This window comes from Papio anubis, chromosome 2 (genome assembly GCF_008728515.1).
Source record: "Papio anubis isolate 15944 chromosome 2, Panubis1.0, whole genome shotgun sequence".
NCBI lineage: Eukaryota > Metazoa > Chordata > Mammalia > Primates > Cercopithecidae > Papio > Papio anubis.
The window spans coordinates 92,011,931-92,028,939 of record NC_044977.1 but is presented as its reverse complement, the minus strand read 5'-3'; the positions used below and the strand labels follow the sequence as shown (position 1 = coordinate 92,028,939).

The 17,009-nt window shown below is 58.0% G+C and overlaps 3 protein-coding genes across 10 annotated transcripts in view; all 3 read right to left on the bottom strand.

The window, feature by feature from the left end:
* Positions 1-7,437, bottom strand: part of PFKFB4 (6-phosphofructo-2-kinase/fructose-2,6-biphosphatase 4) — a 42,794-nt gene extending 35,357 nt beyond the window's left edge. For 3 of the 8 annotated variants that reach the window (XM_021934439.2, XM_021934437.2, XM_021934438.2), the window contains exon 1: positions 2,239-2,443. Coding sequence is in view for 5 of the 8 variants with exons in the window: in XM_021934437.2 (XP_021790129.1) it covers positions 2,239-2,335 (97 nt within the window). In the remaining 3 variants the exon portion in view is untranslated. Of the gene's footprint in view, positions 1-2,238; positions 2,444-6,969 lie in introns of those variants that run through there. The other 5 variants (XR_002520389.2, XM_031663374.1, XM_021934435.2 and 2 more) reach the window with 4 other exon arrangements.
* Positions 7,438-7,538: 101 nt separating this feature from the next.
* On the bottom strand, positions 7,539-9,748 carry UCN2 (urocortin 2). The gene has a single exon (XM_021934440.2). The coding sequence runs from the start codon at positions 8,910-8,912 to the stop codon at positions 8,568-8,570; it is 345 nt and encodes a 114-aa protein (XP_021790132.1). The 5' UTR covers positions 8,913-9,748; the 3' UTR covers positions 7,539-8,567.
* Positions 9,749-9,848: 100 nt separating this feature from the next.
* The window catches only part of COL7A1 (collagen type VII alpha 1 chain), a 31,765-nt gene continuing 24,604 nt past the window's right edge, over positions 9,849-17,009 (bottom strand). The window contains exons 93-118 of the mRNA XM_017955460.3: positions 16,893-16,952; positions 16,647-16,754; positions 16,427-16,498; positions 16,251-16,286; positions 16,061-16,120; positions 15,920-15,964; positions 15,672-15,707; positions 15,517-15,552; positions 15,384-15,440; positions 15,172-15,243; positions 14,584-14,655; positions 14,306-14,341; positions 13,874-13,954; positions 13,621-13,674; positions 13,493-13,546; positions 13,357-13,419; positions 12,920-12,982; positions 12,699-12,815; positions 12,457-12,534; positions 12,307-12,360; positions 12,055-12,103; positions 11,411-11,443; positions 11,186-11,272; positions 10,885-10,977; positions 10,556-10,753; positions 9,849-10,196 (exon numbers count right to left, since the gene is read on the bottom strand). Coding sequence (XP_017810949.2) covers positions 10,180-10,196; positions 10,556-10,753; positions 10,885-10,977; positions 11,186-11,272; positions 11,411-11,443; positions 12,055-12,103; positions 12,307-12,360; positions 12,457-12,534; positions 12,699-12,815; positions 12,920-12,982; positions 13,357-13,419; positions 13,493-13,546; positions 13,621-13,674; positions 13,874-13,954; positions 14,306-14,341; positions 14,584-14,655; positions 15,172-15,243; positions 15,384-15,440; positions 15,517-15,552; positions 15,672-15,707; positions 15,920-15,964; positions 16,061-16,120; positions 16,251-16,286; positions 16,427-16,498; positions 16,647-16,754; positions 16,893-16,952 — 1,731 coding nt within the window. The 3' untranslated portion in view covers positions 9,849-10,179. The remainder of the gene's footprint in view (positions 10,197-10,555; positions 10,754-10,884; positions 10,978-11,185; positions 11,273-11,410; positions 11,444-12,054; positions 12,104-12,306; positions 12,361-12,456; positions 12,535-12,698; positions 12,816-12,919; positions 12,983-13,356; positions 13,420-13,492; positions 13,547-13,620; positions 13,675-13,873; positions 13,955-14,305; positions 14,342-14,583; positions 14,656-15,171; positions 15,244-15,383; positions 15,441-15,516; positions 15,553-15,671; positions 15,708-15,919; positions 15,965-16,060; positions 16,121-16,250; positions 16,287-16,426; positions 16,499-16,646; positions 16,755-16,892; positions 16,953-17,009) is intronic.

Here is a 17,009-nt window from a genome sequence, read left to right as displayed (position 1 = left end):
TCTCAGGTGCTACTTCCTCCTCCAGGAAAAAGTGTGGACCTAGAACCCAGTCTACCCCAACACCCTGAGACACCGTAATGGCATGAGCCCCTCAGCTCAGGCCAGAGCCACATTTCAGTCCCCCACTTAGAGCTTGGAGAAACAGAGGCCCTGCCTCAGGAGCTATGAGACCTACCCATTGGGCCTCAGCTTCCTCTCACCTGTAAAGGGGGTTGGCTTGGAGCTGATGCATCAATCCCTGACTCAGACGTAGTGAGAAGCAAACAAAGAATGGTAGTGATGACAGAATACTCTGCCTCCACTTATTGAGGACCTACTCCTTAAAGGCTCACAGACTTGGCTGGGCACGGCAGCTTGTGCCTGTAATCCCAACACTTTGGGAGGCCGAGGGGGGGCAGATCATTAGAGGTAAGGAATTCAAGACCAGCCTGGCCAACATGGTGAAACTCCATCTCTACTAAAAATACAAAATTAGCCGGGCGTGGTGGTGCATGCCTGTAATCCCAGCAACTTGGAGGCTGAGGCAGGAGAATTGCTTGAACCCAGGAGGCAGAGGTTGCCAGTGAGCTGAGACAGGACCACTGCACTACAACCTGGGCAACAAGAGTGAAACTCCATCTCAAAAAAAAAAAAAAAAAGGCCAGGTCCTCACTCCTTTCCTCTGTGTAGTAATAGCAGCCACCCCTCTAAGTCAGGACCACGTAACACTAATAACACAGACTGGCTCTGCCTCCATGCCTCCAGAAGAGTCTCAAAGGAGGGCTGGCCATCGCCATCAGCACTGAATGTGCATTGTAGACAGCCACAGACCCCAGGACCTACATCACAATCAGAGCCATGAGTTACCACGACTTGGTCTGGTCAGAAACATGGCCTTCCCCTACCAGGACTCACAGTGGGGCCAGAAATACACACACCCTTCCCCCGGGATTCATATCATGATCAAAGCCGTGGCCCCAGGCTGCTGCAGCAGGATGAGCACAAAGAACTCTCCCCTTGCTTATCATACATAAGCAGAGGCAGGATCACAGGGAGATCCAGGCATGTCACACAATCTCCTGATCTCCATTTCACTGTGAGTTAAACTAGATGTTCTCTGAGGTCCTGGACAAGTTGCAAATTCATTACAATGTTTCAGTTACTCCTAAAACAAATCTTTCTTTTTCCTGGTAATAAAAAAGTTGCAGGCCAGGACCCATGCCTGTAATCCCAACACTTTGCAAGGCAGAGGCCAGAGGATCCACTTGAAGCTATGAGTTGGAGACCAGCCCAGACAATATAGCAAGACCCTGTTTCTACAAAAAAAAAAAAAAAAAAAAAAAAAGTTGGGTGTGGTGGCGCACCTGTAGTCCCAGCTAATCGGGAGGTTGAGGTGGGAGGACTGCTTGAGCCCAGTAGGTTGTGACTGCAGTGAACTATGATCGAGCCACTGCACTTGCTCCAGCTTGGGCCACTGGGCGAAAAAAAAAAAAACAAAACTGCCAGCTCATTTAAGGACAGGCAGAAACTCAAGGAAGCGGTTTAAACACCTGGGACCCTAGGAGAGGTGAGCCCCTGAACAATTCCATGAATTTCAGCATTCTCCTAGCTGTTTCACCCTCCAGTTTTACTGTACACCCATGACCCCAGGTGGATACTTACATGTCCAGGGACACAGACACAGGCCCACATGGCATACTTTTCTGTCTCTATCCTGAGCACATCTGCGCTGAAGTTCCTACCCAAGCTCAGCTTTAAGGCCAAGAGGCACCCTTCCTCCTGTTGGAAAACTAGCCCACCTTTGAAAGTTCTGGGCTCAAGAGAGGTCAAGTAATTCACCTAGGGCCACACAGCTCAGTTCCAGTCCAACAATCCGGCCCACACTCCTTCGCCAGGAGAGAGGGAAGGGCCTGGGGTGCCCACAGGGTCCTCCCCAGGCTGGGGGCGATGGGGATTGGGGCGGGAAGCGAGGGGGCCAGCGCCCTCCCCAAGGTGATGGTAGCCAGACCTAGTCACCGCCAAGCCGATATGCCCCCACATACCTGTCCCCGACCCTTGCTATGCCACACCTGTCTCTGGCCCACCACTGTCACGACCGCCTCACCTGTCCCCAGCAGCCTCCCCAAGTCACGGCAGCCTCACCTGTCCCCGGTTCCCCACCTGTCTACAGCCCCTTCTCCATGCGAGACCTTCGCCCAGGCCGCCCTACCCACCCATCCCGGTGCACCTCCCATCCCCTCCCGGAGGACCCCGCCTCACCACCGCGCTGGCAAGCGTGCAAAGCGGGCCGCCCATTGCTGTATGGCATCCAGATCTTCTTCAGGGGGTTCTGGGTCAATTCCCGTGGGGACGCCATCCCGGGGCCGGGATGAGTCGGATTATGCCGCTTCCAACCCAGCAGCCGGGCCACCTCGGGCCACCCGAGGTCCCGCCCCTTGGGCCACGCCCCTCCTCAAGCCGCGACAGCCCATGTCTATCTTCCCGCAGGCCCCGCCCCAGAGTGAGTAGGCTCCGCCCCAGCTGAGAGGGCCCGGCCTCCGACCACGCATGCCCAACTCACGTACCCGCCCGTTTTGGAACAAGCGGGCCCAGTTCTTCAGGCCAGGATCGAGAATGCGCATGCTCAACTCCGGATCGTGCTGGCCCCGCCCCAGTTCAAGACCCGGATTATGTAGGCCCGCCCCGGATGCGCAAACTCAGCGCTCCCAATCTGCCCGCGCTGATTTGCATAGGCCCCACCTACGGGCCCCGCCCCGGCGCTGCATACCTGAGCAGTGGCACGCGTGAATTCTGCTCCCTCCTTGCCAGGGAGCCCGGGGCCCCCAGGAGGGAGGGGTTTTCATGCAGTGGGACGAGGCCTACGTGACCCGCATGGCCAGGTTGGTCAGAGCCGACAGGGGCCACTAGGCCTGTTGTGCCAGCCGTTAACTCCGCTTCGCCCTCCTGCCCCTGCTCGGGGTCCCCCTTGACTGCTCCGAGCCCCGGGACTCTCCACCGTCCATAGGAGTGCGCTAAACCACGCTGGAAAAGCTCCTTTATATCATGGATAGAGACGCAAAACACATTTCAATATTGTTCCTCTTTCTCTTTGCTTTGGCTGCTGGGAGCAAATGCGTGGGACCTTTTTTTTTTTTTTTTTTTTTTAGACGGAGTTTCGCTCCTCTTGCCCAGGCTGGAGTGCAATGGCGCTATCTCGGCTCACTGCAAACTCCGCCTCCCGGGTTCAAGGGATTCTCCTGCCTCAGCTTCCCAAGTAGCTGAGGTTACAAGCGCCTACCACCACGCCCTGCTAATTTTTGTATTTTTAGTAGAGACGGGGTTTCACCACTTTGGCCAGGCTGGTCTTGAACTCCTGACCTCTGGTGATCTGCCCTCCTCAGCTTCCCAAAGTACTGGGATTACAGGCGTGAGCCACCGCGCCCGGCCGTGCGTGGGACTTAGTAACCAAGTACTTTGGGTACTCACTAAGCCCGGCAGTATCTTGTCTTTCCAGAATTTCAGTTTTTCCAATTAACTTTTTTTGTTTGTTTTTTAGTATTTTGGGTTTTTTTCCAACTAAATTTTTACATATTTTTTGAAAATAATATGTTAAGGCCGGGCGCGGTGGCTCAAGCCTGTAATCCCAGCACTTTGGGAGGCCGAGGCGGGCGGATCACGAGGTCAGGAGATCGAGACCATCCTGGCGAACACGGTGAAACCCCGTCTCTACTAAAAAATACAAAAAAACTAGCCGGGCGAGGTGGCGGGCGCCTGTAGTCCCAGCTACTCGGGAGGCCGAGGCAGGAGAATGGCGTAAACCCGGGAGGCAGAGCTTGCAGTGAGCTGAGATCCGGCCACTGCACTCCAGCCTGGGCGACAGAGCAAGACTCCGTCTCAAAAAAAAAAAAAAAAAAAAAAAAAAGAAAATAATATGTTAATAACATTTTCTCTTCATCAGGAAAATGGGATGTGCACATCGTCAATCTTACAGTATTATAGTATGAATTAAATATGTCAATCTCTAAGAAATTCATTTTAAACTACGTTAAGGTTGCCTTTTACTATATTTGTATCTCCCTCTTGTCTTTGAAAATGCACTGGGGACAAGGAACAGGGGAGAGATCCAGAAGTTCGTAAACCGCTGGCTCACTCTCTTGTTTGGCCCCCACCGGACTCTTTCAGGCTCCCGCCTCCTCAGGATCCCCAGCCCCGCCTCTCCAAGCTTTGTACACTCTCTGCCCCAGCCCCCACCAACACGGCTTCGACCTGAGCCACACTGCCCTCTAGCGATGTCATCCACAACACCCCTGTCCGGTGCCCTGCATCCTCAAGTTCTCTCTGCCCAGTGTGTACCCAGCCAGGAGCCAGGTGTTGAGGGCATGGGACTGGCAACAAGACTGGCCTCGTGGGCTATAGGTGTAGCACCCCTTCCCATGCCATCCCTGCCACAGCCCTGCCTTGGATCAGTCCAAGTCCACCCAGCTCTTTAAAGCTTGGCAAGGACCCTTAAGATGACTGACACAGATGTCTTGCCCACTTCATAGGAAATGAAGATTCCGAAGGTCCACATTCTGGAAGCCCATCTGGACCCTCCCCCAAACCAGCTCTAGCTGCTTGCCCTGGGAACACCCTGCCCCAGGCAGGGTCAACGACTTCTTCCTTCCTCATCCTCCTTTTGCAGTATCCACCCACTCATTCCTCCACCCCAGTCCCAGCAGATCTGAGCACATCCATGGGCGGCTCCTGATGAACTGGGTGCCCCTTGTGACCTGCTCCCTACTTCTCCAAAGCCACTCATTCTGTTTGTGACACAGTCAACCCTCTTTTCTTCTGGCCACTGCCAAGGCCATCGTGGTGCCACTGTGGCCTCTGAGACCTCATTACCACACACCCACACCCTGTCTAACCCACAGCACTCATTGCAAAACCTATCTCCTCTGACATCTACAGACACCCAGCACCTCCTCCGGCCTGTCCATTCTTCTCTTCCCAGACCTCCTGGCACACTAATCAAGGGCTGGGGGTAGAGGACAGCCGGCCTGGGCAGGGGGCCACGGCTATCTCTGGGAAGGCATCCTCACACCCAGACAGGATGAGCCTGGTTCCCAGGAAATGCAGCAGCTCTGCACCTCCCTCTCTTCCCCAGAAAGTCTACCTGTGGCTGACCCAGGCACCCTCCTTCAAGTCCCTATGTCCAGCTGGAAGGTCACAGTTCAACATCAGGAGATGCCTGGGGTTCCTCCCCAAGGCCACGGGTCCACATCTGCTCTGAGGATATTCTCCATCTCCCCTCCCATGGCCCTGTTTGTCAGGTGGGAACCTGAGGGTCGGGAAGAGGGAGAAGGGCCCAAGATCACAGAGTGAGTCCACAGTGCAGCATGGACTCAGTTCAATTCCCAGCCTTCCGGACCTTGCCTCCCACACTCCACTGGAATTGCACAGTCCACCTCCACACGTGTGCTCCCACTCCCCCATGTCCTCTCCATGGAGATGCTGTCCCGGCGTCTGCTCTCTCAGCATCAGCGGATGCCTGGTAGAATCCCTGGCCCTCATGGCTTTTTCCTCCTCAGCATATCCCAAAGCGAGCCAGCTGTCCTGTCCCAAGTGTGAGAAGTACGCTGGGATGTCTGTACACACATGTGTGAATATGTTCTGCTCAGCCTCTGCCCACCATGAACCTGGCTGGCCTGACCCTGGTTGGCTCCCAGGGTGCCCTCTGCACTGACAATAGACTTCCTCCCAGTGTCCCAGCCTAGAAGCCATGTGGTGGCCAGTCCTCAAAGTTCACTCTTCCCAGTCCCTGTATCTACTGGCCAGTCATGACAGAACTGCCAAACCATCCCACCACACACACACGCAGATACACACACACACACACACACAAAATTTTCTTTTTTTTTTTGAGACAGAGTCTCGCACTCGTCACCCAGCCTGGAGCACAGTGGTGCAATCATGGCTCACTGCAGCCTTGAACTCCTGGCCTCAAGCGATCCTCCCATCTCAACCTCCCAAAGCCCTGGGTTTATAGCCGTGAGCTACCACATTTGGCCCACAAACCACCCTTTGCAGCATAAAGACCCAGGGGTGTCAGTGCGTGCCACACAGGCCCTCACACTGATGCACAGAGACACTGGCACAGCTGCACATGCACACACAGATGCACACACACTCACAAGCCCTGTACCCAGGCATGTGCAGAGACAGGCAGGCTGCAGTGGGGCCTGCTGCTCTCTGCTGCCTCCCTTCCCATATATATCTCTCCACCCCCACCCCTGCTGTCCAATGGGAGGTTCAGGAGTTTCCAGGAATTCCAGCTTCCTCTGGCCATTTCCAGCAAAGGATTGTCCCCTGTGTTTCCCTGGGCCCAGGGCTCACAAGGAGTGTGAGGTTTTGACTTCGGGGTATAGAGCCATGTCACCAAGCAGCCTGGGAACCCTGATCTGCACTTCCTTCTTCCAGCCTGCCACAGGGCATACAGTAGGTGCTTAGGGATTCAGGACCAGCAAGGGCACACAGAAAGAGTTCAGAGAGGTTCATGACCAAACTGTGTACATAGCAGGTGTTCAGAGAAGCTCAGGACTGGCACAGGGCACACAGCAGACACCCTAGAAGTGCTGGTTTAAGGGCTAAAGCCATATCATGTGAAACCCTTCCTAAATGAGCCTCTAGACTTCCCCAAAGTGGTGTGACCCCTAAGAGGAGACCTGGACAAACATGATCCCTTGGAGGCCAGCAAAGAGCAGAGCAGGAGGGCCTGGGCAGCTCCAGCTGGCAGTCCCTCCCCCTGGGCTTGAGGAAGACACTATTTATAGTTCCCCATTGGCCCAGCCCCCTCTCCCTTGCAAGGCGACAATCTTCCCCCTCCTTCAGGCCACTGACGGATGAATGCCCCTCAGAGCACCCCTAAACCAGGAGAGACCCCCCAGCATTCTCGCATCCCTCCAGCACAACTCTGACTTCATCCAGGTCTTTCCCTAACCCCCCACCCTCCCCACGCTGTCCCGTGCCTACCCCGCCTGCTGCCCTCTGGCCCCAGGTCCGTCAGGGAGCTGCCTCCTAACGAGCATCTGTCCATCCTGCAACCAAACTGGCCAGGGCCACTGCCCCCTGCAGCTCCAGAGTGGGGTCACCCCGCCCAGCACTCTGAAGAGTGTGGTTCCTGCAGCCCCGCCTCCCCAGCCCGCCCTAGGCCCGCCCCTACAGGGCTGCTTACAACTGCGAGGGCAGCGCCAGTGCCCCCACTCCAGTCAGCCGGCCACGCTCGGTTAATATGGCCTCCCTCTCCCGCCAGAGCTGCCCATGCCACCCCGCGTCTGCCTTCATGTCCACCTAGAGTTGTCTGCACAGCCCAGAGTGCCTGTCCCCTCTGCAGGCAAGCCCATCCACGGTGCCCAGAAAGTCAGTTCCATCTCTGGCCCAACAATGGAGTTGGGCTGTGAAATCAGGCAAAACCTAATCCTTCCAAGCCAAGGGACCAGGTCAGTTAAGGGGGGAGCTAGGGAGGAAGGCAGAGAAGCCAGGTGTGACTCACCCCTCATGTGTCACAGCCTGGGTGCACATGACTGGGATTCTTGCACATCCCATCCTTCAATTGCTTTGCATTTATTGAGCACCTCCTGCTGCAGGACCTCCGTGTCTGCTACATACACAATGCTCACAGGCTTGCTGGTGTCGCTCTGCTTTACAGATAAGGAAATCAAGGCTTGGAAAGGTGAACACCTTTGCCCAGGGCAATCTGTGCATTAAGTGGGGCAGAGTTTGGTCAGAGCTCCAGCAGCCTGAGCCCTGTCTCCTGTGAGCCATGCGTGTCCCTGGGTTGAGGCTGGGGATGCAGGGGTACATGGGGAGGACAGTGCCTGGCTAGGAGTTGTGCTTGCTTCATGCAGGTTTGGGGGACAAGCACCCACTCCTCTCAGACCCCTCACGTACCTTTACCCTGCTCACACACACTCATAGCTGTCAGAGGACCAGCCACACACGCACACATGCGCCCATAAGGCAAGGCTGCCATGGTCATAGGCTTCCTGTGTTCGGGCTTTGTGCCTGGAGATACCCCTCACAGCCCCGTCCATCTGGGGCAGGTGCTGCCTCATGGGGCACAGAGCAAGCAAGTGACCCTCAGCCAGCATCTCCCTGTGTGGTGGCCTGTGGGAGGACAGACCTATGGGCCTCAGAGGGACTGGTCTCAGAGGCAGTGTTGAGCTCTCGTGTTGAGGCTCCTGAAAGTAACATGATGATGACTGCATGTGGCAGTGTCCAGGTGCTCTGTGACTATGGGGCACCCAGACATAGCAAGACTCGCCACAGCAGTGACCTTACGTGGTAGCATCCAAGCTGTCCGGACATATATTAGGTCTGTGGGGCACACAGGCATGGCAAGACTCCATGTGGCAGTGACCCAGCTTAGCAATGTCCAATATCCAAGCTGTCCAGACACACTGTGACTCTGTGGGGCACTCAGATGTGATATGACCTGCATGACAGTGGCTTCATGTGGCAGTGTCCAGACACTCTATGCCCAGATGTGGCAGCATCTGTCCAGCTGTGTGGCTAACCTCCAGGTCTTCCCATCCAGGGCAGCCCTATCACTGTGACCCTCTCCCTCAGGCTCAGCGGCGGCCGACATGGGCCAGGATGCGGGCGTTGGTGGTGGCCTGCTCCCTGGCAGCCCTGGCCCGGGCTTGCTCCAGTAAGATCTGCAAGAGGCCGATGGAGACATCCAGCGATAGGACAATGCGCGAGCCAGAGTGGCGGGTGGGGCTGCGGTGGCTCTGGGCAGCCCAGGGCCATGTGGGAGCAGCTGAGGGGCTCTCTGAGGCCGCAGGTGCAGGTCCAGGAGTGGTCTGGGGAGAATTCTGAGGGCGGAGCTGGAAGGTTGGGATAGGGGTCACTGGGACAACCAGGACTCTGCCAAACATCAGGACCATCAACACCAGCAGAGCACACCTGGTCATCGTGAGGTCAGGCTGCAAGGAGAAAATGGGCTCAGGGCAGGGGCCCTGGTCAACAGGGGTCCATGGACAGAGACAGATGGCAAGGGCAGAGCGACAGAGAGGGGGATGGAGAGAGAGGAAGACACCAAGAAAGGGGTTAGAGAGGCCAGGCCGGAGACAGAGAAGGGGAAACAAGAGGAGAGGCAGAAAGCAAGACAGAAAAAAAGAGACAAAGAAATTCAGAGACAGAGAGACAGCAAGAGGGGGAGATGAAGGAGATGGAGGCAGAGCAAAATGGAGACTGGAAGAAAAAGACAGAAACCATCCCAGAGACAGGGAGCACGATGGAAAGAAAGATTCAGACAGAGAGAAACACAGAGCCCACAGGAGGGCAGGCAGTTCTCAGCAGGAGAGCTTGCAGCTGATCCAGGAAAGAGAAGGGCAGGAATGGGGTCTCAGAGGCAGAAAAGCAGCTAGAGATCCCAGAGCCCTCTGGGTCCAAGCCCTCCATAAAGCCAAACCCCAGATCCACTCAACCCCCAAGATCCTTCCCATCCCGACCCAACCCAGTCCTACCGCCACCAGCTTCTTCTGGGGTAAGTCAGGCTGCCGTGGCTGCCTGGGGCTGGGGCCAGGCAATGCTGTCCTGTGGTCTGACCCTCTACCCCGCTTCAGGGCCCATTTATCTCCCTCAGCCCCCTGGGGTGGGAGCTGGGACGTGCTTCCTGGCATGAGGCAGCCCCCCAGCTATGACTCATCCCTCCCAGGGGGCAGTGGAGACATGTCCTTAGCTCCCACCCTATCTACTCCTTTCTGGGGACAAGTTAGAGACTGAGAATCACAAGACAGTGACCAGGACTGGGCAGAGGGACTGTGTACCCATGCAGAATAATACCAACCCCCCAGGGAAAACCTTCCCCCTTGACACCCCCATCTTCCCAAACAGTCACAACAGGAGCCTTTTAAAACAGCAGCTTTAATGCCCCCCAGAATCAGCACCATGTCATCACAGGCTTGGGTCAAGGGGCGGGTCAGACGCCAGTCACATCCGCTCACTGCCCACAGCCACCCCCCACAGTGAGTCATCTGCCAGGGTGGCAGGAGCCACAATGGGGGTTTGTCCACAGGGGGGAAGGCCAGACCCACGGGACCAAGTCACTGAAATAACAGACATGCACACGCACGCTCACGTGCACACAAGCCTCTAGCACCAAGGGGAGGGACAGCGGGTTCTGCTGAGACCCTGACTCCTCTAGGGGATGCTGAATCTCAGCTCATCATCTGGGCCTCAGTCCTGGGTAGCACCTGGTGAGGACAGGTTGGAAACGGTCATCAGCCATCTGACCTTACCCAGAGAAGCTCAGGCAGAGGCACCCATGGGGAGGGAGTTGAGGCTACAACAGGAAGTGGGGGCTCTGACCTCAGAAGGGTCCATACTTAGGTCTTTAAAGAAGGGAACATGGAAGGGGACCCTACTGGGGGCTCCACAGCTGGTGCTCAATATTCAGCTCTTTGGTCTGGGTGTCTGCCCCAGGTCCCCTAGTGTGAAGGAGCGTCTCCTCCAGGACCCTGACCTGGGACCCTGGCCCAAGGACTCCTCCCCCAGACCCTGATCCAGGCAGGTTCAGTGCCCAGTCCCCCCACCGTGGGGGCTCAGCCCATACCTATCCCCTGGCTCTGGGCCACTCGGGGTGGGCAGCGGCGCTCACAGGCCTCACGGGTCCCAAAACGGTTGGCATTCCCTCCACAGCCGCCATAGACAAAAGGGTGACAGGCCTCTGTGCTGCCTGGCACAGCCCGATGGTACCAGCGCAGGGTGTAGGCAGTACAGGAGCCCTCATCCAGCGGCAGGGAACAGGGGTCTGGGCCAATGGGGTCAAGTCAATAGGTGTTGTGGGAATCAGAGAGAGTTAAAAGGTCAGGGGAAGGTCAGCAAGGGTTAGCTCTGCCTGCCCCTCCCCAAGCCCCGTTGGGCGCAGCCCCCCATTCTCACCATCGCTATCCCAAGGGGCTTCAGGGTCCTGGTACTCCTCCACGGAATACTCGGAGTATTCGGAGTACTCATCATCCTCAGGGGGCACCCGCTCTGCAGGTAGGGCAGGGTGTGCTGGGAACAGTGGCTGCTGGCCCCGGGGCAAGGTGGGCAGCACTGATCTCCATTGTGTGCAGACAGTGCCCATGCGTGTGCCCTGCATGCAGACCCTATGTGCTTGGCATGTGCCCTGCATGCATGGACACCCATGTGCATGTCTGAGCCCCACCCATAGCTGCCCCACGGGTTCAGCTGTCCTCACCTTCCTCCTCTGCATGAGAGACGCGGAGCACAGGCACAGCATGGAGCTGGGAGCCAGCAGTGTCTGCAGCATAACTAGGGAGGGGTCCTGGAGCCAAGAGCAGGGGCCTCAGGGCCCTGAGGTCACCATGGGCAGCCATCCCAGCCAACCCCGCTGAAAGGACCCAGGTGATAGGCAAGGCAGGGCCTGGGGTGAAGAAAGTTCTGCGAGTAGAAAACTACTCACGTGATCCGGATGCGATGAACTGGCCCTGGCAGGCTAGAGGGGGCAGAGAGGGATAGAGAGAAAATGACAGAGAGAAGGATGGGAAGATGGAGAGACAGACAGAGACACACACGCAGAGGGGTAGAGATACACAAAGAGACAGCAGGAGAGGGTAACAGGAGAGAGAGGAAGAGAGAGGGTGGGAGGTAGATAGAGAGATGGAAAAAGGGAAGAAGGCAGAGGAGAGGGAAGTTGGGAACAGGCCAACAAAAGGCAAGAAACAGAAGCAGGCCAGACACAGAAACACGCAGGCGGTGCAGACAGAGATGGGAAGAGACAGCTTCACTCTGATGCCCCTTAGGGTCGTCATAGTCCCATCGGGTCCAGGTCAGGCCCAAGGGGACCAGCTCTGGCTCCCACTATCATCCTGCTCCCCACACAGCCAAGCTGGACATCCAAGAACACTGCATGGCAATCCTCATCTGCCTGTGTGTCTCCCTTCACTGGGGACACGTGTCATGTGTCAGTACTGAAGCACACGTGTCCTGTGTATCCATCCATCCCCCCATTTTCTTAACTGCTTACCCTGTAAGTTCTAGGGGCCTGCCTGCCCTTGCCTAGGGTGCTGGCACGGAGCGGGAGACTGCAGGCTGGGCACCACTCACCGCAGTGCTGACTCATCTCCTGGCGCACAAAGCCCCGGATGTCATCCTCCTGGGAGCAGAAGGCCAAGGGAACCATGAAGAACCCATGGCTCACAGGAGGACATAGGGCACATAATGCAGGGACCATGGAGAGACTGCATGGAGCCAGGGCCCAGGGGTCAGGGTGCTGGGTGACGGAGGGAGGGCCCCAGCCCACCCAGGCCCACCCAGGCCCACCCAGGCCCACCCAGGCCCATCCAGGCCCACACTCACCGTCAGTGCAGCTTCTCCCTTCTCGCCTCGGGGGCCAGCAGGCCCTGGCCGCCCCTATGTACAACAGATGGGACCAGGCTGTGACCTCTGATCTCAGGGACAACAGAGGTCACCCCGATCTCTGACCCAAGCCTGGGAATCCCAACTCACCTGCTCCCCTCTCTCGCCAGGGGCTCCAGGGGCCCCAGGAGCCCCCACCACTCTCTCTCCAGGGGGACCTCGCTCACCCTGTCAGACACAGGGACCAAATGAGCAGGGTCAGAGACAGTAGGGATCAGGAGTCAGGCAGGTTGGGGGTCACAGCTTCAAAGGTTGGGGCAGGCAGGCTGGAGGATGATTATGAGGTTGGAAGGGTAGGGAAGGAGTCAGGAGTCAGAGCTGGGGCCCCTTACCTTCTGGCCCTGAAGTCCTTCAGGGCCTCTGGGACCAACACCGCCAGGTGGCCCCGGGGAACCAGCAGAGCCATCACTGCCCCTGGGGCCTGGGAAGCCCCCAATTCCTGGGGTTCCCTGGGGAGATATAGGACAGAGTCAGTAATCAGAGACCCCAAAGATGGACCCTCTCCCAAAGGGCACGCTTCCCTCAATTCACCATGACCATGGCCTCAACTCACCCGTTCCCCTTTCTCGCCCTGGTCACCCTTGGGGCCTGGCTGCCCATCAAAGCCTCGGTCACCCTGGGAACAGAAGAAGCATGAGAGACCTTCTGCCCTGATCTCCCTCAGCTCTGGACCCTCCCTGAACTGCCATGCACTCCCTGGCCTAATGCCCAAACTTTCTGTAACCCGAGTACCTGTGAGCCAACCAGATGTGATCCCCATGACTCCAACTCCACTATAGCCCCCTGCCCTGATACATATGCCCCCTCTACCTCCCATGCTTTCATCCTAACTCCACTGTGACCCCAACCCACCTTGACACCTCAAGACTAGCCCCACTTCAGTCCCAACCCTCCACAGCCTTCCTTGTCCCTACACCCCCATGACCCGACTGTGAGCTTCCCTGCCCCATCCTGACTCCCTGTCATGTCCACTGTCCACAGACCCTGTACCTTGGGACCGATCAGGCCCTCCTTGCCAGGGGCCCCCGACTGGCCCGGCACACCAGGCTCCCCCTGGAGAAAAAAAGACATGAGCTTGGCCCCAGTCCGCCCATGGCCCCCTCATTCTGAGCGTGCCCACACTCACCATCTCTCCTTTGTGTCCTGCCAGCCCAGGGCGGCCTGGGGGACCAGCTTCTCCCTGCAGGCATCAGGCAGTGGGGTCAGCCTTAGGCCCCAGGCCCCATAGCCCCCCATCCCCCATCCCCTCTGCACCTTGTCTCCCTTCTCTCCATCAAGGCCACAGGCTCCCTTCACTCCCCGTTCACCCTGAGGGAGAAAAGCAGGTGAAGAAGTGATTCCCAGACGCCTCACTCTGTGATCCCCTTCGCCCTGAAACCAACTCTCCAAACAGGCCTCAGGTACTCCAACCTCTGACCCAGCACCCTAACATCTGACCCCAGGCCACTCGCCCTTCAACATTAGGCCTTTCTGACCAGAAAAAAATACAATCTTGTTTCTTTCCTACCTTGAGGCCCCGGGGACCCATGAAGCCAACATCTCCTTTTCCTCCTCGAATGCCAGGCACTCCATCCTTTCCTGGGGAGCCCTAGCAGGGAGAGGGTCCATGTGAGGTTAGAGGAGGTCAGTGAGGGACCAAAGAGAATTGCCCTGGATAGTGGGTAGGGAACTCCATGGGATGGGAGTCACCTCTGGAGGTCGGAGCCACTGAGGCTTGCCATGGGGACAAGGGTCACCACAGGCAGGGGATAAGGGTCACCATCAGCAGGGGATACCATCATAGGTGGCTACTGTGGAAGTGGGGGACCCTGGGCAACATGAGGACACCATGAGAGCACTGGGTCACTGTAAGGTCAAAAGCTACCACATTGGTGGGACCACCACGGTGACGGGGGCCCTCTGGGAACAGGGGGCCCCTGTGAGAGCAGGGGCATCTTACCGGGTCACCAGGGATCCCTGCTGCACCAGGTTGACCCTGTGAGAAACACAGATGGGGGAGCCTTTCAGTGGGACTGTCCCCAATGCTGGCCCATCCGCTGCATGTGTGGCCACTCAGATGCTCAGTAGCCGGGGCCCAGCCCACACACAGATCCCAGGTGAACACACATGGGGCCAGCAGCAAGGGAGCCAGAACCCCCAGCACTCAGAGGACCCCCAGGATATGTGTGTGTGTGAGGCTGGCTCTGGACCCGGGCCTGGGCCTGGGGCAGGACTTGCCTGGGGTCCTGGGAGTCCACGCAGTCCTGGCGACCCAGCTGAGCCTTTGTCACCAGGCTCTCCCTTGCTGCCCTGTGGGATAGGGAGAGGGATACAATCAGGACCAGACCAGGCTGGCGGCTTAGAATACAATGAGCCCGCCAGCTGGGGCAGAGCTTGAGTCACTCACGACCGGACCCAGCGGCACGCCCCTCCCAGCCCATGCCATAGCAGGGTGGAGCTGGGGGCTGTAGTCCACAGACTGGCTCATTTCTCACCCCAAGGACTCCAGACTCTTGCCCGTCCCTCTTATCACTGGGTTCCTCATCCCATCTGAAGCACCTTCAGATGGGGACACCCAAGGAGCCCCCTTCCTGTCCCTATAGGGCCCCTCATAGGGCCAGTGCACAGAGCTCTCCTAACCTCACACCAAAGCCTTGAGCTCTCCCTAGAGCCCCTCCTCTCAGTCACTCCATAGTCAGCCACAGAACCCCTTCCCCCTGAACCCCAGAAAGTCCCCTCCTGTCCTCCCCTCCTGCCCTCACAGACGCTGTGGAACTCCCATAGCCACAGGACCCCATAGACAGTACACCACCCCCTTCCCCGTACCTTGTCACCAGGGTCCCCACTATCTCCCCGAGGTCCTTTGTCACCATCCAAGCCCCGAGGCCCTCGTTCGCCCTGGGTTGGGTAAGAAGTCATGGTAAGGGGCTGAAGGTCCCTCATCCTCTGGGGGTTTGAGCTCTCAGATGCCCTGGGCCAGCCCCATGGGGTCCCTCTCGCACCCGGGGAAGACCCAGTCTGCATGTGGGCTCACTCACCATGTCCCCCTTGGCACCCCGTGGCCCTGGAGGCCCCAGGATCACAGCGGAGTCTCCCTGAGGGGGCAGGGAGGAGTCAGAGGAGTTGGGAGCACCCTGGCCCCTGCCCTGCCCTCCCCATGCCCACACTCACCTTGTCGCCCTTTAGTCCTGCAGTCCCAACATCACCCTATTGTGCGAAAGAGTGTGAGTCCCACCCAAACTGGGGAGGCCCCAGGCCTGAATTCTAATATCATGCAAGATCCACTCACCCATCCCACTCACGCCAGACCTTCCCCACATTCCTACCTTCTCCCCACGCTCTCCCCTGCTGCCAGGGGGCCCCTGTGTGAGAAGGCGACTGTGAGCTACAGGAACTAGGGCAGTGGAGGACAGAGGAGGATCGGGGGGAGGAGGGAAACACTGGGGACCAAAGGGGACAGGGATAGACCAGGAGGGCCAGAGGGCTAGGGAGGATGGCAGAGAGTCCTGGGGCACAAAGGGCACAGGCAGGGGACTGAAGTCACAGCACTGTCACTTCCTCCAGCGGGACCCACCGTGAGTCCTCGGGGTCCCTCCTGGCCAGGGCGGCCATCTTCACCCTGGATGGTGACATTAAGTTCATTGACTCAGAGGTTGGAAATCTGAGGCAAGAGCTGGGATGAAGGGAGCTCGGCTGTGGAGTAGGACGTACATACCCGGACGCCTGGCTCCCCACGCTCGCCTCGGGGCCCGGGCAGCCCTGCTCCAGGGTCTCCCTGGAGACCAACAGGACACCGGGGATCAGTGAGGGGAATCAGTGGGGGACGCAGGGTCATGGGAGGTCAGTGGAGGCTGGAGGGGGTGACGAGGGCACAAGAGACAGCCGGTAGCATTTGTCCAACCTACCTTGTCTCCTTTGAGTCCAGAGGCCCCAGGTGGTCCCTATAGGTCAGAGTGAGGTGAGGGTCCTGTGGGTCTCAAAGTGCCTCCCCCAACACCCCACAGTATGGCCCGGCCCCCATCTTAAGTCCTCACGAGGACAGGCAATCAAACACGTGGGGCTTTAGGGCACCTCTACTCACCACTGACCCCGGTGGTCCAGGTGGCCCCAAGGGGCCTGGAACTCCTTCTCTCCCTGGGGGGCCTGCCAGACCCTACCAGAAAAATGGAGCAAGAGAGGCAGAGAGTGACTTGGAAACCCTCCTACCCTCTGCCCCCTCAAGACTGGGAACCCCCAAAGCAGGGCCCTCTCCTCCCACCACAGATTCACCAAGCCCCTACATGCTGTTTCCAGTCCCTCACCCGCTCTCCGCTAGGGCCTGGCTGACCCATCTCTCCTCGAGGGCCTGTCTGACCCGGGAACCCAACAATACCAGGAGCACCAGGGGGGCCAGGGAGGCCCAGATCTCCCTGAAATCAACACAGCAAAGGGAGGAAATGGTCAATGCAGGACCTCTCCCGGGACTCTCATCAGAACTCCCTCTTCCTCCTACCTCCAGCAGCCGCCTGGCCCGCTGCCCCCACAACCGGTGATGGGGCATGACTTACCTTCACACCTGGAGGGCCAGGCAGCCCAGGGGAGCCTGGGACCCCAACTCCTGCGTCACCCTTTGAGGAAAAGAGGCATCAGATCAAGCTCATGGAGTCTCAGGACCAGGACCCCAG